Raw genomic sequence first — 26,119 nt, 5'->3', positions numbered from 1 at the left:
TTTAATCCTAGCCCTCGGGAGATAGAGGCAGGTAGATGAATCTCTGTGAGATGGAGGCCACCCTGGTTCACATTGTGACTTCCAGGTGGGCTGAGGCTATGGAGAACCTGTCAAAAACAACAACAACAACAACAACAATAACAAAAAGCTAAAACCTCACATGAATGCTGTTTGATCAATAGCATCGCAATAAACTACGTCTCTCTTTATATTTGGGATTGTATGACCATTATTCTATTTGTCTCTATCTTTTTGTATTTTTTGTTTGAGAAAATGTTATTTGCAATAACAATTCTTTTCTAATTAGTTGAATGCTGGTGAGCTACAAAAACAATAGGTTTTTATTTGCTAAGAATGCAAGGCTCAGCTCCTGCAACTAGCAAGACAATTTAAACAAACAAATAAACAAAATAAGTGATTTTGATGGATTCCAAAGAATTCCCAACTAACGTCAATTTTCTATTTGAAACTCTGAAGTCTTATGTGGGTTCCTGTCTCAGCAACCACAGCTGCTCTCCCCCAAAATGGCCACATTTCATCTTCCATCCATTCAAACATTAGTGCTGATTAAAACATGCATTATGTGCCTATCAGCAATACTCTTATTTCATGTAAGGACTAATTTTGTTGTTGTGAATGTTTGTTACATACTCAAGGCCATATATATATTGGTATAGAAGAAATACAATGGTTTCTTCTAACAAGTAGTTTATATTTTGAGGAAAAAGATGAAGGAGAACATATAATAATTTTAACAGTTCCATAGTAGAATATAGAAAGAGCTTCTTAGGGCAATACAGACTTCCTATATACAGAAAAGTGCTACATGATTAATAAAGATGCCAAGAATAAGCAATGGTGGTGGGATCACCGCCTCTAAATAGCTACCGATTTTAAGGCTCAGAGAACATTGTGGAAGAGTGGACAGGAAGTATGTAAGAGCCTGAAGGTAGAGTGAGGGCTGTGGAATATCCTTTACATAGTCTTTGTGATCATTAACTCACAACAGCTATGGCTGGCTGCACTGTGTCCACACGAGACTGGCCCTGTTGACAGTCAGTCAAGGAAGGGGGAGGAGTTCATGGGGCCCTACCCTTTACCTCTTAATTATTGGCTATCAGTAGACTTTTGGGAGAGGGGGATCATGGTTTTTAGTTGTGAAACCACTGCTGAGCCCATCAGGCACCAATGGATAGCACTAAATTCATAGTCACACAGACATCCCTGGTTAACCTCAGTGGGTCACAAAACACAATAGATAGACCTATGTATGAGGGAGAGATTTGTGGGGAGGGAGGTGGACAAGGGTGGTGGGGAGGTGGGAGATACGAATGGTAAGTATACGTGTCAGACATGTGCAAAAGTGTACAAAAATAAATTTATCCAGAAAGATAAATTTCTACATCTTTGTTCCTTCTGTTTATCAGTGCTGAGACACTGAAGCACAGATACACAAAGAAATCCCTTCTCCTGTGTTCACTATAAAGCTCTCAAACTCAAGGAAACAAAAGTTGGTTTTGCAAGAACATATTTCACACAGATATATCATTTAAAAGCACTCACGGTCTTCATCCGTCTGCACTATGAGTTCTTGACTTTCCTTGCGCCCCTCGGGGTTCATGAGGATGAGCTTCACGCTGACGTTGGTGTATGGTGACAGGTTAGTGATTGTGTGCTGAGGGTGTGAATTATCTGTATCCCAGCTTACTTCTTCTCGCACCTGCTCCTGTCCTCCCACTTGGTAACAGTAGTGCACAGTGAGATTGTAACTATGGCAACGAGTTACATTGTACCCAAATGGCTCCCATCGGATGGTGATTTGTCGAGATTTGACCTCTACGACTTCCAGTTTTCTTGGGCCACGCATGGGATCTATTTGAAAGAAAGAATATGGAAAAGAAGAATTAGAAGGAATCTGATAGAACCCACATATAGAAATTTAAATGAGATGTAAGACACACATGTATTTTGAATAATATAAATTTAAATGTACAGAGAATGATTATGCTTGCTTATGAAATGCTAAGAAATATTAAGACAAAATATATGTTATTGAGCACTATGAGTACCATGCAATGTTTAAGATAGCTATCTTTCAGGGGTTGGGGGAAATCTAAGCTAGAATGTTGGGCTTTGTTTTGCCCACAGTACAAATATAATTTTGATTTTTGTTTTTTTAACTGTGGTCACCATAATGTGTGTAAAAGAACTATAACTGGTAAGGAAAATATACATGGGAATTTAAGAAATAATAGGATCGGTGGGGCCATTCAGTGGACTGGATACTTTCATTCCCAATATAGAAATGGAAATATTGTGGCCAAGTTAGGCTTGATGATTCCACCAGGGTCAAGGTTGGTTCATAGTATCTAGACTCAGATGTGACAAGGGAACAAAGCTTCATCAACATATTAGTCTTTATGAAACTAAACAAGATTACAAGATAAAGCAACAGACTATTAAAGATTATTAAACATGGCAAAGAATATAACATGTAATAATGTTATATATTTAGTTTTGGACAGAAGTGCTAGGAAGAATTTGTCTCCCTTCTCCTTTTTGTTTAATGGAAGAGCTGTACCAGACAAATCCACCTGTACTACAGGGAGCTGGAAGTGGGTATGCAATGCACCTGAAGTTCTCTCCTGACTTCCAGTGTATACAACTCCCACATGTCTGTTCTCTCTATTATTTAAGACCAGATGAACTCAGGAGCACCCTGTACCTGCACATTTCAATCCACAGATATGTATACAATAAAATGCTTTGGTTTCATATATAAAAGATAAGGTTACCTGTCACACATGTACTTAAAACATTCAATGAGGCTAATAACCATCATCCAAGCTTTTCTAACATATATGACTCAGGGACCAAGGACAAGCAAGACCAAGAAGATCCCAAGGAATACTGAGCAGCAGTCTTATGGGCTATTTATTAATAAATTAATTTTTAAAATTAAATTATCAATTATCAATTTAGAAATGACACTGAAGACTTATTCCAGATTAGTGACTTCTTAAAATGTAAGAAATACCTAATTTTATTTAATGCTCCATTAGTTGAACGTTTAAAAAAAACATTTTGTCTCTCTGAGACAGGATCTCCCTGCAGCCCCAAGCTGCCCTGAACTTGCTATGTAGAACAGGCTAGCCTAGATCTCATAGAGATTTGCCTGCTTCTTCTTCCCAAGTGCTGGGGTTAAAGGTGTATACCACCACACTTGGCTATAAAAACTTTTAATCAACTCCTGATCTCTTACACATAAACAGATTTGCAGGTACCTCATTGTTGTCTTCTTTACTAATCAAAGGTCTCCACAAGGACTGTTTTAAGGATTTCCCCAAGGATTTTATCAATTGCACTAATAAAGTATTTATATATGAGCTTAAACAGTGTAGTTCTAAATGAATTTCAATGGAAAACTATTTCCCACTTAATCAATTAGTCATTTCAGTATTCTTTAGCTAAGAAAACACACACTTAAGATGAACCCCAAGAATATAAAGCAAAGAGCTAATGTCTGTCCATTGGTCAAGTTATCTTAAAATGTATACTTCCTTCTCCTTTGTTAGCACCTCTTAGAATCCCATCAAAGTAAAATGTTGTCTCAAACTTTCCATTCATTTGCCAAGTAAAGAGATAAGGTAGCATAAAGCACGCACCCGGTGACCTAGTATCTAAAATCACCATTTCCATGAGGGATATAATGAACAAATTAGAGGCAACAGATGCATGAGGTCCAACTCTTTATGGAGAGGCTGACCTTGACAGCCTGGTATCTTCAAGTTCCCAGTAAACCAAAACAAAGCTGTTATACAAGCATCTGTAGTGTACAGATGATCCCTGACTTAAAATGTCTCACTTCCTTTGTTAGGTCCACCAGGCTTCAGTGGTTGGCCCACTGAACTGGATGGGTCATTAAAAACAGCAACGAAAATGGAGTTAAAATGTCTCACTTCCTTTGTTAGGTCCACCAGGCTTCAGTGGTTGGCCCCGTAGCCAGTACAAATTGAACTGGATGGGTCATTAAAAACAGCAACGAAAATGGAAGACGCAAAGTAGGGAGGAGGTTGGGAGATGGAGATGGTCTGGGAAGACTTAGGGAAATAAGTGGAGGTGAATATAATAAAAATACAAAATGCACTGTATGAAATTCTCAAAGAAATAATAAAAGTACTTTTAAAAATAGAATGTCTTGCCTCACAATTTTTTCCACTTCTTGATGGGACAAAAGCAGAAATACATTCTGGAGAATCTGCACTTCTAATTTTAATCTTTCCTCAGGCTGGTGATGTGCAGTGCAATCAAGCAAAGTTCCCTGTCAGTCCAGGGACCAGAAGGGGAAACGACAGATACTCCACAGCACACTGTGTGGCTAGACTGTCATACTAGATGGTTCAATACTGTTTCAGCTTAAGGTAGTTTAACTTACAGTGGGTTTACAGGGAACTAAGTCCCTTATAAGTCAAGATATATCTATATTTCCTTGTATCCTTTTTGCTGATGGTGTATGGCTCTGCTGTGCCTCCAGATATGCCGATACTAGCATGGCAAGACCAGTATCAACAGGGTAGCTCTGAATCAAATCAACAGGGCCTAGTAAGAAGGTCACTTGGACTCTGATTCCTAATCACTTCTCCTACTTGTCAAAAGTTGGAGACTCTGAATCAACAAATGATTACATGGTATACTGCTGGTAGGAAACTGTCATTTTCTCTTGCCAGGGCCCAGAGGGGCTAATCAACCTGTGCAACCAGGTTGTAGAACATATATTGGAGTCCCTGAGCCTAATCTCCAAAACTAAAAATTATAAGCAAAAACAAAACAGTTAAATAATCACAAAAAATGTAAAAAGATAGATATACCTAGGAATATAAATGAACTCCTATGTGCTGCCACACAACTAGGATAGCATCCTCCTGCTAATGACATTGTTGCTAGGCTGTTCAGTGACAAAGGAACTCTGAGAAGCCATCAACAATTCCTCCCAAGCACTCCTTTCCCCTTTCTTCTTCCATTCTGAAAAACTTCATCTGAACCAGCAATGGCTTTTAACCGTTGCATCTTAAGTTAGCATTTTTATAGTACCTTTAGTTTCACAGCTTTTTGTAGATATATTTTCAACAGTGTGAAAGAGCCATTCCAAGGGGACACTTAGCCCAGTGAGTTATTCTGGTGATCACTGAAGCCTCCAAGAGCATCACTGTAGAAACATATTACACTGTAGGAAATACACTAGCAGTTCCATAACCAGAAATGTGTAGTTTCAGTAAAGCTAATTGCAATATACACTGCATCCCTCCCTGACCAAGTCCCCCTTGGCATTCCATTAGTACCATTCTATGGGAAAATTATAAATCTCCTCCAGTTAGATAACAGGGTAATAAATTATATACAGGGGACTAAGAGTTGCAGGGTATTTGCTCCTTGTTCCTCACAAGCCTAAAGATGCTACCTAGGACAGGACAGCAATTGATTCCAAGGCCATTTCACTTCATACACTTTCAGGCCACACTGACATGTCCCCCCTCCTCGAGAGTGGACATCATGACAGGCCCCATCGGGGTGACTCATGAGGTCAGCTGGTCCACTCTGGGCCCACTGGCGCATGATGAGCTTGGAGAATGGCAGCCCTGAGGAGCACCATGGTAGCGAAGCCGAAAGCTTAGTTCTGGAGCTCCATGGACTTTCCTGCCTGCCCCAGGCATTTTTCATTTTGTTCTCCTTCTGCCAGCTTGAGCCAGACTTCCAGCGGAAAAGCCTGATGGTCTCAGTCCTGACCCAAGGGACTGCCAAGCCTGGTTCTAGCCTCCAGCGTTTAGTGTCCTATTTAATCAGCCATCCTGGCTCCTTCTCCCTCAGTCCCTTTCTCTAAGAGTAAGGGCAGGAGTTGACTGATAGGATCAATTTCCATTGCAGGCTCAATTCTCAGCTCATTTCTCTGGAACTCTGCACTTTACCTCCTATTACCACTACAGTGCTTTTTCAGAAACTCAATTTCAGAACCTGTGAGAGATATTTGGGTGTAATTTTAGGATCCTGTCATCGATAATCAAAAACATAGATTACAACCAACACTCCTGCTAACGGGTTTCTTTTTTCTGTCTTTTCATGAACCACACAGGGTCTATTACAATACTGGGAATAACTCCTGAACACGGCAGCGGCCCCTTTGGGACCTTCAGCTCTTTTATTTCTGCTCAGGAGTCTCACAAAAGAGAGTAACAATGTAATAAAGCCATCCTTTCATTCACTTCACTATTCAGCTAAATTGGAGCAAAGACCCCATTAACTAGTGTTACTTTGGCCTACCCAATGATTCCGGAATCCTAAGCAGCCATGATGCCACACACAGAGCTTTGGAATCAGTCAAAACTTTCTAGAGTTTAAAAATGCATGTTTTTCAGTCAAGCTAAAAACTCTGCATATTTGTGATACAGTTCAACATGTTAAAACTTTTCCTAAGAATTTTATAACATTAATAGTCACTTCTGCCATATCTGTTCCGCAAATATGACAATAATACCTTCCAGAGTTTATCATAAGAATCAAGAAATATCCTGAAATCATTTGGGAGGTTGAGGCAGGAGGATCCCCAACTCAAGGTCAGTCTAGACTACACAGCAAAGTCAAGTTCTCAAAAATAAATAGCAAAATAAAACAATAACAAAATGAAATGCTTCTGAAATGAATCTGTTCTTTAAAATATACTAGACAATTCTATACAAAGGAAGAAAAGTTTCATTTTCTCACATCTGAACTTCAAATACAGTAGTCACTTAGGTTGGGTTGGGTGGTGCAGGCCTGTAATTCCAGTTACTTGGGAGGCTGAGGCAGGAGGGATCACAAATTCAAGGCCTACCTGGGCTGCAGAGTAAGTTTAAATTAAGGTCAGCCTGAGTAACTTAACAGATCCCAACTCAGGAAAAAAATAAAGGTAGCCATTCAAGACATTTAAAAAATCTGTCTACAAGAATAAATGAATGGAACTATACAATGACAAACTCCATATAATCAATTTGTTTCAGTTCGTGGTTTACAATGGCCATATTCTTACAATGGCTTTCATATTTTGGCCATATTGACATCATTTCATTTGCACTACAGAGCTGGAAATTTTATTCACACTTATTGTAGATGTGAAGGATGCCCTTACATAACAAAATGACCAGGACATACTTTTCCGATGAGAACTCAGATTTTCTTAGACAAGGGGCTAAAAGCTGCACAAGCATTCCACGTATCAACCCTCATGTGACCTTGGAAGGGGACCTTCTCCAGCAGGGTTAGGCAAACTTTAACAAACAGTGCAGACCAGTGTTGTATTTAGTTCTTTTGGCTAGGGAAGTGTACTCAAAAAGTTAAAGAGCGCAACCTGGATCCTGGCTTAGCCACTCAAGATAACTGGTTTCAGGGCAATTTACCACATGTTCTAGGGTAAATCATTTTTTTAAGGTTTAATTTTTATGTAATGAGTTTGAGGAATAGAGGTTGGAAAAATAAAGTAAAAAATTACTGCAGATAATGTCTAAATTAATGTGAGCACAGATGATAGTCAGTACCAAGATTCCGCATCCATATTTGACTCTGCCTCAGTCAAAATAGTTAAAGGAGTTTTTGTTTTAGTATTTGAGGTTGGTTTTAGGTGTGTGAAATTTTGAATAATAAACCTTTAAAACACTGAAATGTATGAAATAAAACAATAGAATAATCACTCCATTAAAATCGAATATCAACATTTTGTGTTTTATGTCAAATAATTTTTGAATAAAGAAATAAAATATCACAGGCTGGGCATGGTGGTGCATGCCTGAAATCTCAACATTCAGAAGATGGAAGTAGACGAATCAGGAGTTCAAGTGCAGCTCAGGCTACATGAAAACCTGTCTCAATGAAACAAAACAGAGTATTACAGACATAAATTCTGTCTCCTCCTTGCTCTCCTAAGATTATGGATCATTACCAGCAATATTTTTGTCCCTGTACTGTATTATCTAGAATTCTTAAAAATTTGTACAAATCTCAAATATTGACAACTTGAGGTTTCATTCAACATAACCAATAACCAAGATGACTTGTGTATGTGTACACACACACACACACACACACACACACACACACACACACATTAACTGGTAAGCAGGGCTGCAAATTTCAAAACAGCCATAGTTAACTTATCCATTCCCTTTCTTAGGGACAGACTGTTGAGTCAATCTTCTCACTATTAAAGGTAGTTCTACAAAGAGCATTATTTTATGTCTGTTCTCTTGGCCAATTTTCCTTGGCTGAACTTAAAATGACTGATGGTTTGTTGAGTGTGTACCTATTTAAGTGTAATATATAACATCAAATTTCTCCCCCAAAGAAAAATGATATACACATGCTTCACAGTTCCCAAAGATATAGTATTTCTAAGGACCAATCTTTTTATTTTTCGGTCTTTTTGAGACAGGGTCTCCCTGTAGCCCCCACTGTCCTGGAACTCACTATGTAGACGAGGCTGGCCTTGAACTCACAGAGATCCGCTTGCCTCTGCCTCCCGAGTGCTGGGATTAAAGGCGAGCACCACCATGCCTGGCAGGACCAATTTTTCTTTGATATGTATATTTTGCCTGCATGCACCACGCGAATGCCTAAGGACAGATCTTAAATAATCAGAACAGGTTCTAGTTACACATGAATAAGCAAAGTTTATTTGCTTATTCAGGCCCACTTTATGACTTTTTGAAAAAAGCCTTAAAACAGAAATTACCATGTACAAACCTCTTCTTCCTCTGACTCTATTAATTCTGCTTGACAAGTGTTTATGTTAAGAATCTCTCCTAGTAACAATTCATTAGATCACATCTTTATATGTATATTTATGAAAGCAAAATAAATTTTCAGACATGAAATAGAAGCTTGGATAAATTGATGAATTGATGAATAATATCCCTAGGATGATTATTACAATTTATAATTACAATGAAATGCTATACCGTGTACTCTGAAGGACTCTCTAAGTTCAAAAATTTTAGATCTAATGCAAGCAGCTTCCTTTTAATGCAGGGGATTGTGGTACATCTCCAAAGTATATTACATTGCTCTGTGACCCCTATGCAAAACAATGTGTAAAGTGAAACTGCAGTTCCCTCTATCAGTTTTGCAGTCTGAAAACAAAGCACTGGGCCCCAGGCAGTGTAAGAGAAACTAAACCTAAGGGTCCAAGGGTAGGTTCAAGTAATTATCAGTGGCTAAAGCATCCATACGCAGTACTGGCAGTACTGTCTCCTGGAGCCTGGCGTGCACGCACGCGCACACACACACACACACACACACACACACAGTTCTCCCATGAATGAAATATCTTGAATTATGTTTCCTGATTTCTGAGATAAAGTCCAAACAACTAAATTTCACTATGAAAGTCACAAAACAAGCCTCCACAAGTGATAGCAGAAATCACCAGTTAAATCACCAGACACAAAAGGGAAAATGTAAATAACACCTTCAAATTTAAAAAAAGTCATAAAATGGAGCATGCTGATAAATAATTATGAAAATGATCTCCTAAAGTTTTAAGACAATATTACTTGAATATTATATAAGTTGGGCTGAGGGGATGGCTCAGTTGATAAAGCACTAGGATTCCCAGAATTCATGCAAAGCCAGACACAGTAACGCATGTCTGTAATCCCAGAGATCCTGCAGTGAAATGGGAGGTACAGACACAAACTATGAGAACAAAACAAAAACTGAATGAACAGGTTAAACAGTAAAGCTGACACAGATTGAGAAACAATGAGGGGCTGGGAAAATGGCACTGGCTGTGAAAGTAAGAGGAAGTGAGTTCAAGTCTGAAGCACCTATGATAAAGCTGGACATGGCCACACATGCCTGTAACCCAATGTTGGGGACAGAGGCAGGTCGATCCTGAGAGCTCACTGGCTAGTCAGAACTGATGAAAGACATTCATCAAGAGACACAAGAGGTATACCATTTAAAAAGAGGAAGACACAAGAATGAATGTGCATGTTGAGGGAAATCATCAGATACCAAAAAATCAAAGGAAATTAGAAGCTTATTCAATAAAAGGGAGGGAAAGAGCCTCACAGTGTTGCAGCTACAATGACAGAGCCACAGCAGAAGGCAGAACACAAGGGACAATGTGTTCAAAATACCAGCAAATGCAGGACATAGCAGTCCACACATGAAAGCCCAGCATTCAAGAGGCAGAATGAGGAGGATCACTGCAAGTTCCAGTCTATCCAGGGCTATGCAGTAAGACCCTGCTTCAAAAAACCCAAATAATCATAATGCTGAGTATAAGGAACTATGAGTTCTAAGCTGTGAAAAACTTCTCTGTAATATGTATCCCCCACCCAGGCCTCAGGGAATGTCTTGGAAGAGGAGCAGAGAGCCAGTGATGGGGAGGAGTTATAAAACACTGACTTCTGGATATGACATGGCTGCTGCACATATCAACCCACAACAGATGTGGTTATTGGCACAAGACTCACACAAGATCAAGCCAGTCAAAATTCTAGTCTGGTTGGGGGAGGGGCCCCAAGTCCCCATTCCTGCCAAGGCACTATTGGCAGTTGATGATTGCTGAGAGAGAGAAAACTCTCCTTTGGGGACTTGGCCTCTGGTAGGCTGCCCATGACTCTTGGGCCCCACCATCCATGCACGTATAGGCAGCATTAATTGGACTAGGAGATTATAACAACAACAAAAGAGAACATGAAGTTGACAGGGAAAAGGGGGGACAATAGGGGGAGTTAAAGCAAGGTAGTGTTGGATGGATATATTAAAATACATTGAAAGAAATAAAGAATATTATTTTAAAAAGAAACAGTGATACAATAGGGAAAAATCCCCACAGGAAAAAAATCTGAGAGAAAGCCATCATCTGAGAATTCCACACTCATCAAAGCTATCTTTGAATGACTGACATAAACATGACCTCAAAGAACCATAGCAGTGTATTTACTACTGATGTGACGGATGACCAAAGCACAAAGTGAAGGAAGAAAAATGGTGCTGTAAGTAGAGCCGAGGTGCTGGAAGAAAGGGTGAGCAAACGGTATTTAAATTTGTGCTTGTGGAGTATTAACGTGCAACAAAGAAACTTAAACAATAATGATACAGTATTTAACTATTGATAAAAATTCATATAAGCAGGTAGGGAAAGGCTCAGAGTTCAGACGGCATAAGGCCCTTATATTAAAATAGATGAGAGGTTGAAGATGTCAGCTAGAGACTATGCAACAATGCACAGCAATATTTCTAGGTAACCACCATAGAGTGTTGCCAATAAAGACACAAATAATAATTGATCTAAATAAATACATATCTTTAGTCCCTTATGTGGAGAGGGGTTAGGGACAAATAAGAGTTTTGTTTTTTTTTTTTTTTTCTTTTGGGGGCAAGGTCTCGAGTAGGCCAGGTTGGCCTTGAATTTGTTCTGTAGCTAAGGATGAAGTAAGGAAAGACGAGACAGGAACATAGAAATGGAAGGAAAAACCAGAACAAAACCGATAGTGGCATAAATTAGTCTAAGTATGTTAGCAATGACAATTTAGTAATGAATTTCTTGCCAAGAGAGTCATGTGTAAAATCAATATCCTGATATTATGCTCACAAGGAATAAATTTCGGACATGAGTAAACAAAAAGTAGAAAGTAAATGTTAACCAGTAGAAACACTGAGTAGTTCCACCAGCACAGCAAATCAACACACAGTGATAAAAGCATCATTTCATTGTGTACGGTGGCTATGATTTTCATGCACATAATAACAGAGCGGTAGGCTATCTGAAGTAACTGATAATCTTAATACCAAAACCATACAAAGTTTTGTGTATGAACAATGCATTTCATTCTTGAGCAAATAGATATACAAATTGTAAAGACAATATTCAAATCCTGCTTTCTCCACATGAAACACTACATGACCAAGATAATTATAATGATTTAACAATGAAAAATAATCTATTAATGTAATTTCACCACATTAACAAAAAGTGTGATCATTTCAATTGGTTCAGAAATAATATTTGTTAAAATATTCATTCATAATTTAAAAGCTAAAGCTATTAGAAAATTAAGGAAGAAAATGGAATTTTCAACTCTGATTATCAACCATCATTTGTAGTATTAGCAAGATAAGGCACAACACAAGATATACATGCCCACTGTTTTTATGTAGTATTTCCCTGCCGAGTCTACTCAATAAATAACAAAGCCACAAAATGAAAAGGAGAAGCTGCAACTTTGCATCTGGACGCCTACATAATAAACAGGCATTGTGGGTTTGAAGCACAAACATGAGCTCTCCAAACTGTAAAAATAGTAAGAGTTTAGCAAGGGGACCGAATAGGAGATTCATACTGAAATACTCTGTATATGCATATATGAACAACAAACTCAAAACAGTAACTTAAATTTTGTTTTCATTTATTATGGGGGAAAAAGATATAAAGTACTCAGACATAAACAGCACAAAAGACCGACAGATGAATGAAGCAATCGCAAATCTGAAAAACATAGTATAGAATAAGAAAAGGCAAGTCAGAGCTGGAGAGATGGCTTAGTAGTCAACAGCACTGGCTGTTCTTACAGGAGACCCAGATTCAGTTCTCAGCATCCACAAAGTGCCTAACAACTGTCCATAACTCCAGTTCCAGGGGGATTCAATGCCTTCTCCTGGCCTCTGTGGGCATTGCACACATGGGTTACAGTTACATACATGCAGGCAAAATAGTCATACACATAATAAATAATACTACTATGATGCAATTTTATAAAACTGAAGACATGTAAAGTGAATTAATATATGCATATGTGATACAAAACTATTAAATAATACAGTAAGATAGGCACAAAGAAAAATTTTACATAAGAACTCAAGATAACGGTATATCAGCCAGAAGAAGGATAAACTAGGGAAAGCATACAGACCATGCAAAGGGTCTAGGAATGTTTGTTCTTAAGTCAGGGAGTCAATTACTGTTATGTTGCCAAGTTATATAAGTTACGGCTCTTCTTCATAAGATACTTCTTATCTATTATTACAGGAAGGCATTGCTATCCTAGAGACATTGTTGACTCTTGGATACACCATCATTAGCTCGTATGAGAGAAAGGTAATGGTTTCTACCAGGAAGACTTAAAGAGCCGAGATCACAGGCTACAGAAGAAAGCATGATTCTGGGATGCATCCATTCCATGGAATCCTCTGACTTGGAAACCACGGAAAGCCCTCTCCTTATGAGGCCCAGCAGCCTCACACCAGCAACCTCCTAATCCCTGCATCTAGATGCTGAGTTCTGTCTGGGGAACATCCAAGCTTGCTTTCTGTTGCTGTGATATAACCCTGACCAAAACTAACTTGGAGGAAGAGAGAGCTTACTTGGCTTCTAGGTTGTATTTCTTCATTGAGCAAAGCCAAGGCAGGAACCGAAGCAGACACCATGGAAGAATGCTGTTTACTGGCTTGCTTTCCCTGGCTTGCTCAGCTACTTTTCTTATATAGGCCAGGTCTAACTGCCCAGGGGTGGCACTGCCTACTGCAGGCTGAGCTCGCCTACATCAATTAGCAATCACGAAAACGTCCCACAGACATGCCCACAGGTCAGTCTGATGGAGAGAATTTCTCAGTTGAAGCTTCCTCTTCCTATGTGTCTCTAATTTGTATCAAGTTGACAAAAAACTAACCAAGACAGTGAGCCTCAGGCCTGGGCACAACCCGGCTCTAATGCTTAGGGAACGTGGAAAGGGGGCACTGCATTCTCTGACTTGGGGTTCTTATGGGTAAATTCAAAAGGGAACTCTGGACATTGGCTTCAGGAGGCAGAAAGTATTCAAATAGGTAACTGTCCAAGGCCATTGCTGGTCCACAGGGTATTGTTGTACCACCTAGAAAGACAGGACCCCATCCTTCACCAAAATAAAACGACAGTCATTTCCCTGAATTCCTGTTTGGGCTGGTATGTTGAAAAATTGCCTCAAAAAGACACAAATTTATGAGGTTCGTGGAATGAATCGGCACTGTATGTTGATTATCTTTATTATTTTATTTATTATTTTATGTGTATGAGTGTATTTCCTGCATGTGTGTTATTGTACCCATGTCGTGCAACACCCACAGAGGTCAGAAAAGGGCACAGAATCCCCTGGAACTGGAGTCATGGATGGTTGTTAGCCACCATGTGGATGCTGGGATTTGAACCCAGGTCCTCTGCAAGAGCAGCCAGTGCTCTTACCTGCAGCGCCTACTTTCCATCCCAGTCTTTATGCCATGTATAACTTGAACAGCTACGTGTAGTAGTATAAATCAGTCTGTGTACATGTGACTGCTTATGCTTTTTAAAATATTTTATTATTTTTATTTTATGTGTATGAGTGTATTGCCTGCATGTATGTGAGTGCACCTGTGTTGTGCAATGCTGCAGAGGTCAGAAGAGGGCTTTGGATTCCCCTGGAACTGGAGTTAAGGACAGTTCATAGCTGCCATGTGGGTGCTGGGAATCAAACCCAGGTCCTCTGTAAGAGCAGTCAGTGCTCTTAACCGCTGAGCCATCTCTCCAGCCCACTTTTATGCTTTTAAAATGCATAAATTACATTGTAAAAGAGATGTTCTGATATATATGTATATAAATATACATGCCTATGTGTTGCATATAATAAAGTCTTTAGAAACTGCATTTGTAATTAGTAATTTCAAAGCACATAATAAACCAGAACTACAGGAGGAAATATGCTGAGTTATGCCTTTATTTATTTATTTAGCAAACCTCATTATTCACATCTATCATAAAGTGGCTAAACTGTACTGTCCTGAAGGTTCCAATCTATTAATCTTATTTGTCCCTCATGCCACTGCCAGATGCCTTCCTGATGTGACAGTTCATCTGCATCAACCAAAGGATTATTAATTGACACCATTTTATGTGAACCAAATTTTTACAAATGTTTTCAGTAGAAAGCCAGAGAAATCAAGCTGATCATATCAAACCCTTCGGGGGACTCTATCTGCTATGCTTCAAACACAGTTCTCCCTGGGAAATTACTGTTTGGAGTGACGCAGACACATGCAGAGAGTCAGTTTTTAATCTGGTTAACAGCAGCCTTTAATTACTTTCCAACTTATAGATGACTACTCTGAGCGCCAATGAAAACTTAGAGATGTTCATATCCCACACGGTCACAATCTCAAAGTGTATGTGACCGTGGATCTATGTGTCTTATTGTGTTCTAGAACTATCAAGTCAGGCGTCTCACCCTACACCTAAAAGGAAGCATTACCCCAGAAAATGCTGGTCTTTGTCAAGTGACACATTTGTCAAATGACCATTAACACAGAATAATAGTAATGAGCATTGTGCTGTTATTTGTTTCCACTGAGTTAATTCAGGACATATCTTAATTCTCTTCTAATCATCTATCTTCCCTTTTATTGTCTGCCTCTTTATTGACAGAGTGTCTTGTTATATAGCCCAAGCTGGCCTAGAATTTGCTATGTAGTTCAGGCTGGCTTTACATTCGTGCTCCTCCTGCCTCAGCCTCCTGAGTGTTAGGACCATAGGTGCATGCCACCACACCCCTCCAGCATCCACATCCAAAGGAAATGAAATCATTTTATCAAACATACAGCTCTACTCCCATATTCCCAGGGGCATTACTTGTAAAAGGCAAAATATGTAATTACAAGTGTTATGTGCGTGGTGAGAGTGTAGGTATGTGCATACCACCGCACAAGTGTTGAGGTCAGATGAGAACATTAGGGAGTAGGTTCTCTTCTCCCACCATGTTTGAGGTGGGCCACCCTTGCTCTTTCTGCAGAGCTGCATACTTTATGCTGGCTGGCCGACGAGCTTCAGGCTATTCTTCTGTCTCCACTTTTCATATCGTCAGAGTCAGAGTGGTACTGGGATCACAGACACATGCCACTGTATCTGCCTTCATATTTAAATTCTGGGTTGAACTCAGGTCATGAGGCTTGGACTACAAGCATTTTCGCATATCGAGTCATCTTGCCAGTCCCCAAATGTGGAGCTGATTGAAGTGTCCTCTGACTATTGATATGGATAAATAAAATGTATATTTACACACATAGATGTTTACTCAGTCATAAAAATGAAATCCTGTCACTGGCATCAACAAGTATGAATCCATTTCCTGTGAAAAGCCTTTCCATTTCTGTGTTTTGCCTCTGGACTCTGTTTTGGTGGGTACTTTAAAAATTATTTTTATTTTACGTGTATGAGTGGTTTGCCTGCATGTATGCACATGCACTCTGTGTGCAGTGCCCACAGAGGCTAGAAGAGGACATTGGATCCCTTGGTACTGGAGTTATGGATGGTTATTAGCCAAGATGTAGGTGCTGGGATCTGAACCCAAGTCCTCTGCAAGAACAGCTAGTCCTCTTAACCACTGAGTCATCTCTTCAGCCCCTACATTTTGATAAGTACTTTGAAAGCATGACCCAGGCTTTACATACATGGTTTCTATATACTCACCACTGGAACAGCCTCCATCTGGGTCTGCCCTCCTTGGTGATATTTCCAAAGGCTAAGTTCATCACCACAGAAAGGAACATTTATGGCTCAACTCAAAGTTAGAATCTTGAACTGTTTGGGTGCACTGGAATGGACAAACTGCATTTCATCCTATAGATGTATTTTATGAGAAAACTTTTGGGTGAAATAAAATGAGTCTGCAGTACAAGATTTCCTAGCTATTTATTTCAGGCTGTATAAAACAGGAGGAGGCAGAATGATTTTCACAGAGTTTTTTGGAACTGTCAGAAATTGGCTTGAAATGGGTTTTGACCCTTTCTAACCCTCATACAGCTGTGGTGCCCACAAAAAGCCTTAAAGGTTTGGAACCGATATTTAGCTATTGGCAGAAGAGGAACAAAAGTGCTTATATTTTCTTACTCAAGTTAATGTGGCTAGTGATGAAAAAAAGCCAAAGATAACTTCAGATTTGTCCATAGGTAAACCAGTTTCTCTAGTTACAACTAAGCAGATAAATGCTATTGAAGTATTTTTTCATGTTCAGAGCATCCAGGGTTGGTATTTACAATCTTTTTATGATTATATATATTTCTGTTTGAAGTTGTTTACAAATATGGGCAAATGGTTTTACAAAATGAATAAAATCCCCACTCAACTCCACTAGATCGATGGCTATGCTGTAATTACTCTTCTGTGTTTTTATCAACACGTGTTAAAAAAGACTTCTTCAATTTAAAAAAGCAAATGACTGATACATTAGTTCTCAGTTAAAGTCTAAGTTTGGGGCTGGGCCTGGAACATCGTGGTAGAGTATGTGATTTACATGCTCCAGGCCCTGGGATCCATCTCCAGCACCTAAGCACCTCAAAAGACAAATAGCCCCAGCCAAATCCTTGCTGTTGCATCTTCTCATCTTCCAGAGAATCTTGGTGAACAAAAAGGCAGAAAACACTGAACTTGAGAACTTTTATCAGGAGGACAAGGGGAGGGATGACCTTGGAGAGAAGGAAAGTTCTATTCTTTCAAAATATGATTAGAAAGATCCCCGTGGATGGTATTGTAGTGCAAGCCTTTAATCCTAGCACTGGCAGAGGTAGGCAGATCTGAGACTGAGGCCAGCCTGGTTTACATAGAGGGTTCCAGGCCAGACAGGGACAGAAAGTGAGACTATGTCTCCCCAAAATAGAACAAAACAAAAACCAAACAAACAAAAACAAAAACAAAAGGGAAAGAAGGAAAGAAAGGAAGAAAAATAAAGCTGTAACCAGAAATTACTACTCTTCTTCCAAATAAAACATTAAAAATAACAATAACACAATCTCACTCCTTTATAAAGAACAGTCCATCTCTCTGCTGGTACCCATATTTTACTATCAAATTATTGCCATTCTCCTCCCTAAAGGCCGCCTTTGTTCAGAGTCAGCTGCATCCAAAGACTTTTATAACATTATGTCTCCCTTTTAATATTAAGCTGAGGTGACAGGAGAAAGTCCAATTTTCTGACTTAATAAATGTGAAGACAATGTAGACCTGTCTTCGGTTACGTCTTGGAAGCCAGGAAATCAATCCATTACTTATCAAAACTGTGCTGCTGTTTCAGGCATTTCCTCTACCTCTCTGAGATGCCTGTCATCTGTTGTACACCACTTCGAGAGTGCTCTATCCATTTACTTACAAACGGCTACACCCATATTTTCCTTCAAATGAGAACTTCCCTCCTACCATATAATTCTCCATTGGAAAACATTTTCAACAGTTTCCATCTCAATGTCCCAGAGACATGAGGAAGGCATGAAGTCACATGGCCACCAAGAGTCCTTTGTCATGTCACTCCAATACTCTACTAATCAAACCAGTTACGACTGGAAGACCAGGTGTTGTTAGGGATCTGGGCAATGTGGAAGGCTGGACACATGTACTATGCACTGGACACTCGGAGGACACGTGTGGTGTCACTGACAGCATGGCCATTTTTGCTCTTAACTGTTTGGTACTAACTGTTCTGTTAATATCTTGCTCCACTGCACCTCCTTGAGCCAAACAATAAGCCAAACGCCAATAAGGGGTAGTGCAAGGCTAATTCCTCACAGGGCTACTGTATTTCACTGACGTGCATTTCTTTTGTTTGGTAATTCTATTTATTTGCCATAGAAACTTTAGTTTCTGTCAAGTATGCATCCTTCAATAGTAATGGGAAGTAGCTCATGTCTGCGTAATATATTGAGTGATCTTCATACGGTACAGCACTCACCTGCCATCCAGTGTCCAATTATTGAACCATTCATGCAATGGTGAAAATGAAAATCTTTCATGATAGTAATTATATTGCGCTATGGATACAATAATAGTTTTTAAAAAGGCAACTTCTCAAAATACATGGCTTTTCTCAAAGGCATGTAATTCTTTGTAGAAAGGTAGGCTTCCAAAACTGAAAACAACCCCTTCCTTGGCCTCACACAATTTGAATTTGTAGACACTCACTTTATATTTGGTGGCAAAAGTGTGTGGCGGCTGGGTTTATCAGGCTGTGCCACAGCAAGCATGAAAAGGTGGTGCTGAGCTTGACTGGGATGTCTAGAAACAGGGATGTTTACAGAGCAGCGATTAATGTGGTCAGACCTTTGACGGTATCACTGAAAAAAGCCTCTCACACACGCTGTGAATAATGGGAGATCTGAACCTGGAATCAGGTCCTCTTGGGTAGGGGAAAAGAGATTAAATGGTACATTTTGGTCAAGGATAACAAATTCAAGTAAGGAAAAAGTGACATCCAGGAAGACAGTGAGGACCAAGGTACACATAGAGGGGGCGCAGGGAAGGTGGTGGTGATAAACAATCCCACTTTATCCCCAACTAGCTTTCCTCTTAAGTTGGGAAGTATTTAAGAAAAAGAAATATAATTGTGTTGATACAGATAAACACAAGAGAGAAAATAGAGGCAACACAGATAAAAACTCTGGATAAGTACTGTAATTAGTTATGTCTTAGTAGAATACAGTTTTAGCATGCTGATACAGTAATGGTCTGTGTTCACATTGGTTCTCAACCAGAAGTTATTAACCACTGATTTAAGACAAATGAAGATTGTCTAATCAGACTTGCTATCAATAAAGGTGATTGAAGAAAAAGATCTATGGAAGCTTCCTATTATGATAATTCACATTTTTACTGGTTTACATCATTTGGGGCTGTATTTAATATGTCATAAGCTACCCTCTTGAGGCACACAATTCAATAGAGTTCAGTACATTCACAGAGCTGTGTACCCAACACCATGATCTGAGTACAGAATATTATCCTCACCTTAAAGAGAGACTCCACATCCTACACAATCTCTTTCCATTTCCTACCCTCATGAAGCCTTGGTAGTCATTAATTAATGTTCTTTTCCTACAGATTTGCCTAACCAGGACATTTCTTAACATTGGAATCACACACTATGTGGGCTGCTACGACTGCCTACCTTATCTTTAACATACAAGTTCTGAAGTTCATCCATGCTATAGCATGTACCAGACTCAGTTCCTTCTCACTGCCAGATACTATGGCACTGGATAAATATACTATATGGTTTTCTTTCACCCATTCATCAGGAGATGGGGACTGAATCGTTTCTACCTTTTGGTTATTGTGATCAGTGTTGCAATAAGCATTCATGTGCAAGCTTTGTGTAGGCATGTTTTTACATGTAGTAGGCAAATTCTTAGGAAACAGCCGGGGTACAATTACAGTATATTTAACCTTCCTTTTTACAAATTGGTGATATTACTTTAGAGTCCTGCCAGTAATGTATAAGGGATTCAATTTCTCTACATCTTTGTCAACATGCTATTTTCTGTTTCTTATTTGATCTGTTCTTCATAGCAATTCTCGTGGGTATGAAAGAGTATCCCATTATGACTCTTACTCTCATTTTGATAATAGCTAATGAATTCAAGATATGTTCCTGTGCTTACTGCTCATTTGTATAACTGCTATAGAAAAATATGTGTTCAATTCCTTGTCCTGGATTTATAACTGGATTATTTGTCTTTTAATTACTGAGTTGTAAGAGGTTATTGGTATATGATGAATGCTAATTATTTATCAAAGATATGATTTGCAAAGAGTTTCTAGTTTTTGGGTTGTTGAATGATGAGCACTTTTTATTTAATTATGTTAAATTTGTAATTTTGTTGCTTGTGTTTTTGGTGTCTTATATCAAAGCATTATCCAATCCAAGATTATAAAGAGTTGTGCATCTGTGCAGTGCATCTACTCTTGAATTAAGTTTACATGCTCTCCATTCACTGAGAGCACTGAACATTCCCTATGCCTATCTCAGGAAAACCAGTATTAATGCAGGTACAAAAGGAGCATTTGCATCTTAAGGGAAATGCTGGAAGTGCTCAGATTCTTGCTGTTCATTTCTGAAATGTCATCCTTTTAGAGTCACTGCTTTTCCCCTGGGGAAGACGCCCTCCTGTACTACCCTAGCCAGGTTCCTCTGGCCCCTCTTCTGGGTCTATAAAGACTTGAACAAACACCAGCATTGTTTAAACAGTTCAAGGCTACCTCTGTAGGGGGACCCACCTCCCTTACAGTTTCCTGCCTGAGGAAATTCAAAGTTGTCAATAGTTTGCTGTTGGTCAAGTGCAATATTTGAAGATCTGCTATCTCCTAATATGATAGATGAGGGAACCTCTGATAAGTGAGTAAATAAACACAGATGACTTTCACATGGACAAACACCTACCTCACAGGTTGTATAATTTTTCACTTTTTTAGTTTCCTTTCTCCCTCAGTCTCATAAAATGTCGTGCCCTCCATAAAAATTCCCTATTGCAGTCATTACCGATTAAAATGTGCCCTTATTTTTATGCCCATTTCTGTTTACTTAACAGAGGGAAGGAGAGGTAGGGGCTAGGGAAGAAGTCCTTTCCTTCCATGGACACATACGTATAGAAAAAACATTCCTCTCATAATGGGTAAAATGAAAAGAATAGTCAAAATATATCTACCTAAACAGTTTAACTTTAAAAAAAATTACCTTCAATGCAAAAAAACTTTGTTCTAATTCAACTCAGAAAGACTTATAGAGCTACTGTCACATGTCCAAACAACAAAAAGAGGGGAGAGATGCACTAGGTCTGGAAGACTACATCAGTGAAGATACAAAGCTAGGTGACTTCATGAACATGGGGAAGTAGAGACTTCCAGACCACTGGAGACATGCTCATGTGAGGTTGTGGCAGTGATGGCATCCAGCTCGGGACCCACGTCAGATCAAGTAAACAAGGGCCCAAAGAGGAGGGGAGAAATAGGTGGCAGGCTAGCACAAGATTGAGAACTATGACTGATTGCTTTTGGATAAGGAAGAGTATGAGTTAGATAGGACCATTGGATGGGCTGACTAGCCTGCAGTGGATGCATTTACACTGAAGGACATTTACCTGAATGAATAGGACTCAGCATGTATGGCAGAGTGTATAGGTTTTGGTGGGGGAATAGGGGGAGGCATGGATGGGGGAGGGGGTCTGGATTTGAGTGGGAAATGCCATATGAAATTTAAAAAACTCAAAAAAAAAGAAAAAAGCCAGGTGACTGCACAGCATGTCTGTTCAGCAGGCTGCAACAGCAGCTTGAGGTGAGCATCATGAAATTCTACCATGGACCAGCCAGATCCTAGGCATGGGATGGAATCTAGGGCAAATATGAGGCATACAACTAAGAAACAGCAGAGTACTGCAGTAGATAAGCACCTGGTCGCATGTCTGGTTGTTTGGCATGAGGCTAAGCAGGGTCCACATTTGCTCACTGATCACCCAGAAAGTGTGAGGTTCAGGTCTTCTTCAAATCTCCCCAGCCTGAGGTCAGTTAAAAGGCCTAGAGACAGCACAGGAGTAAGTCTACACATGGAAACAAATGGTCCCAACCTAGGAGAGAAGAGGTAGGAGGAGACTGGGAAGCAGACAAGGTGACCAGCAGAGATGGAGTGGGGAGAGAAAGCAGAGAGCGAAGGGGAGGCCGCAGGCTCTCCGTGTTAGGACTCGTCTAGCAAAGGCAAAGGGAGCCTGGGCCAGGACAATGGCAGCATGAGAAGCAGCTTGGAAATATGAAACATGATCAAGTGGGAAGAGGTAAGGGTGGGAGGAAAAGAGGCAGGAAGAATGCTAATAAAAACCCGCCTCACACTGAATGTAACATAACCAAAACGACAGAAGGGAGAAGAATGAGAAGAGACAGATCTGAGCCCTGCAAATGGGACATCCTGACATGTGTGTCAGGATCCAGCATCTACGTACTACAGAGCTAAAGTTAAGAGTGAGGGGAAAGGGGTTTGGAGGTATGTGGTGACTACTCAGGCCACTCATGCATGACAATTCCTAGAAAGGCAGGAGGACAAGGAGGCAGGGGCTGTAGAACTGTATTGCCCTTTTTATTTTTTTTCTTTTAAGCTTCTTGAAAGCATTACCCTCTCATGAAACTGACAACAGTAAGATATTAAGGGTTATAATTCAGTCTTTGCTACATGCCACGTTCAATATATTACTTTCCAATAGGTTTTACTTGAATTTTAAAATAAGTTTTAAGTCAAGTGCAGGATTTTTAATTCTGAACTAAAGCCAACTGGTATTCAGATTTTTATATTTGCTACATACTTAATAGTTATACACTTCACAGAATGCCTCATTTAAATTCTAATGTATTTTAATAAGGAATGAAAGAAAATATCACCCAGTATATTTTTTTCTTAAATTACCCTAGCGCTTGATTATTCCTCCACAATCAAAATCACATCTTAAATATGAATGATACAAAACAAGACTACAGACTGCCTGTCTAACAGAGAGATTTTAGCTGCTTGTTTAAAATGACATACCTAGCTATTCAGTAATCACTTTATAATAACCCCTTTCATTTCCAAATCTACTTAGCCATCAGGCGGCAGTGAGGAAAGAGCTGGCAGCAGTTTCCACAACTGCACATTACTTTTACATTTCATGACAAGCTAATTCTAGAGAGTTCTAAAGAGAGACAAGCGCAGGTCCTTGCGATTTTCTTCCATTTGTACAAGGAAACATGTGTCTCACTGATAACTGAAAGACAGAAGAATACAGACCCCCACTTCCCATTTCACCTGTGTGTCAGTGACAGTGGCCTGGATTGTACCCCAGATAACAAAGAACTCCTCTAAGTCAACAGATATCTGATAATTCCTTCTTAGCTCAAGCCAAAGGATCCTACTAAGGGTTTTGGAATTTTAACCACAAGTGGACATGATCAGAGATGGATGGCTTCCTTTCCACCAGAAGTCCTTGGCTTAAATGCCACAAAAACATAATACAGGACTCTACTTCCATGCTGCCTGAGGCAGAAAATACACTTGCACTTCAAGAGCAATGACAAACACACTTGGGCCTTTTCCCCCTCCTGTCATGCAAAGTATATTTCAAAACAGACTAATTCGAGGTCATGCCTTTAATGATGCATCTAATTAAATTCAAAACCCCACTAAGTGTCAAGTGTGTGTCCATTTAGCACTAAAGAGCTGTCAGAGCAAAAAGGCTTTCAAGGAATTACTGAATCCAATTCGCGATCCTCACTTGAGCAATACTTCATGCTCTTGGTGTAAACCTATAAGATTGCCAGGAAAATCACCTAGTAAAATGATGAAGAAAGGCATAAATCTTCACGGATCGCAGCAGTTCCATCCTTGCCAGGAAAACACAGGCAAAGATGTTGTTCCTAATGTTGTACAGAATTAAGTGGGACATGCTATTGGATACATCAGTCTGAAGAAGACAGAGGGGACTTGCTTGTTATCACTGCCGTCTACTGCTCTGACAAATTGCATTAATTCAAGATCATCATCAGCAAGGTCAGCTAAAACACCAATCTAATACAAGGCTATATTCCCATATCAATCTGTACTAAGGAAATATCACTAGTGAATGCCATATGCATAAATAGCAAAGTTAATTTTTCTCCTAAATATTTGGATTTAGGTAAATATACTCAGCCTGAGCCAAGAAAGTAAAATGAAAATCATTTTGGCAAGTTAACTGTGGAATGCAGGAACTGAGAGGCAAACAACACTATGCAGAACAACTGGTAAAATAAGCTGTGAACTGCTCAGATCATGCAGAATGAACAGAAACGGCTCTTTCACCAAGCTACTGTCTGTATATTAATCATTTCCAACATCTGTCAATAAGATAGAAAAGGCCACAGATATGAACACTGAAAACGTGTGAGATTAAAGGTGGCAGAAAAAAGATTCAGATTTTGACTGACATTAGTCTACTGCCACTTACTCTTCCTTGTACTCAACCGGGTACAGGCAGCCAGACTAGCTGGCACTAGATCCTCGTGATCACTCGTATTGAAACAATTCTGAATGGCAAAACTCATTTGATTAAGATAAGGACGTCAAGACTCAGGCCTGGCTGCTATATACCAAAGCACATGGTACAGGGTTGGTGAATGTGGTCAGTGATAGAACACTTGTCTAGCATGTTGGAGGACATGAGTTCAATCCCTAGCACCACAAAACAAAAAACTAAATAAAGGAATTGCAAAACAGGTGCTACATATCTGGAGAACACATGCCAGCTAAGACCTACTCCCTCTCCACATGCTGGGACACTTTCACTCCAAGCTACTGCTGAAATCTGGAAGTTTGGGTCACTTGTGAGACTAAAACAGTAGTTAGTATCAAAGGCATGATGCCATCACTCACTAAGGCTTTGATGGCAAGTGGGGGTGGAGCTGAGTGAAGAGGTGGGACATGGACTAGAGCCAGAGGAGGCTACTCACCTGACAGGAGAGGTTCCCAGGCTATAAGCATTCAACTCTCTACTTAAGGGCAATTATCCACCAATGGATCATCCTTGTCTATCTCATAATAATGATCCCTTCACTAAGGACAACACTCAAAATCATTTTTAATGACGAACGCTAACTTGTATATGACAAGTGTGTCTGGTTTGTGGCATATCTGAAAGGGATTTTGCTTGCTTTTATTTATTTGTTTGTTTTGTATTTTTGCAGTCCAGGAGGCTTGAATCTAGGGACTTATAAGTGTTGGGCAAGCACTTGGTCACTGAGCCACACTCAGATCTAAATGTTTTGATTTTATGGTGCTGGCACCGGGACCTAGGACCTCACACATACTAAGCACATGCTTGCTGTACCCTCCCCTCAGCCCTCAAAGTCCCTTCATTTGAATAGGAGAGCAGAACTATGCACATAACATATTGTTGAGGAGAGAAGCACAATACTTTGTGAGTTTTCAGGACCGCTGAGGCTTCATTTCCTCACTCACGCTTTCTCGGCATACGTAATAATACACAAGATTTAACAGGTATTTGCATCACTGACAACTGCATTTCATTAACTATCAAGGCTGGTTTCCAGACAATAAATCTTGGGTATTCTAATAATGTAGGTATAAAAATTCAGCTACATTGAGAATTATGAATCTGGTAATTACTTCTGAGCTGTGCAAAATCATAACACAGATCAGCTTGTCTATAATTATGACAGAAAATAAACTAGAAGACGCATTCCCAGTTATTTAGGAATATTAGGGCTTGTTGAAGAGGTCACAAAGACACACTGCCATGGATATGT

The 26,119-nt window shown here is 39.6% G+C and overlaps 1 protein-coding gene across 4 annotated transcripts in view; it reads right to left on the bottom strand.

The window, feature by feature from the left end:
- The window catches only part of Ptprm (protein tyrosine phosphatase receptor type M), a 794,765-nt gene that overhangs the window by 338,802 nt on the left and 429,844 nt on the right, over positions 1 to 26,119 (bottom strand). For all 4 annotated transcript variants that reach the window (XM_008834659.1, XM_008834658.3, XM_008834655.3 and 1 more), the window contains exon 8: positions 1,564 to 1,872. In XM_008834659.1, coding sequence (XP_008832881.1) covers positions 1,564 to 1,872 — 309 coding nt within the window. The remainder of the gene's footprint in view (positions 1 to 1,563; positions 1,873 to 26,119) is intronic.

Source organism: Nannospalax galili, unplaced genomic scaffold (assembly GCF_000622305.1).
Source record: "Nannospalax galili isolate Female #2095 unplaced genomic scaffold, S.galili_v1.0 scaffold155, whole genome shotgun sequence".
Classification (NCBI taxonomy): Eukaryota; Metazoa; Chordata; class Mammalia; order Rodentia; family Spalacidae; genus Nannospalax; species Nannospalax galili.
This window is presented reverse-complemented; position numbering and strand designations above follow the sequence as displayed.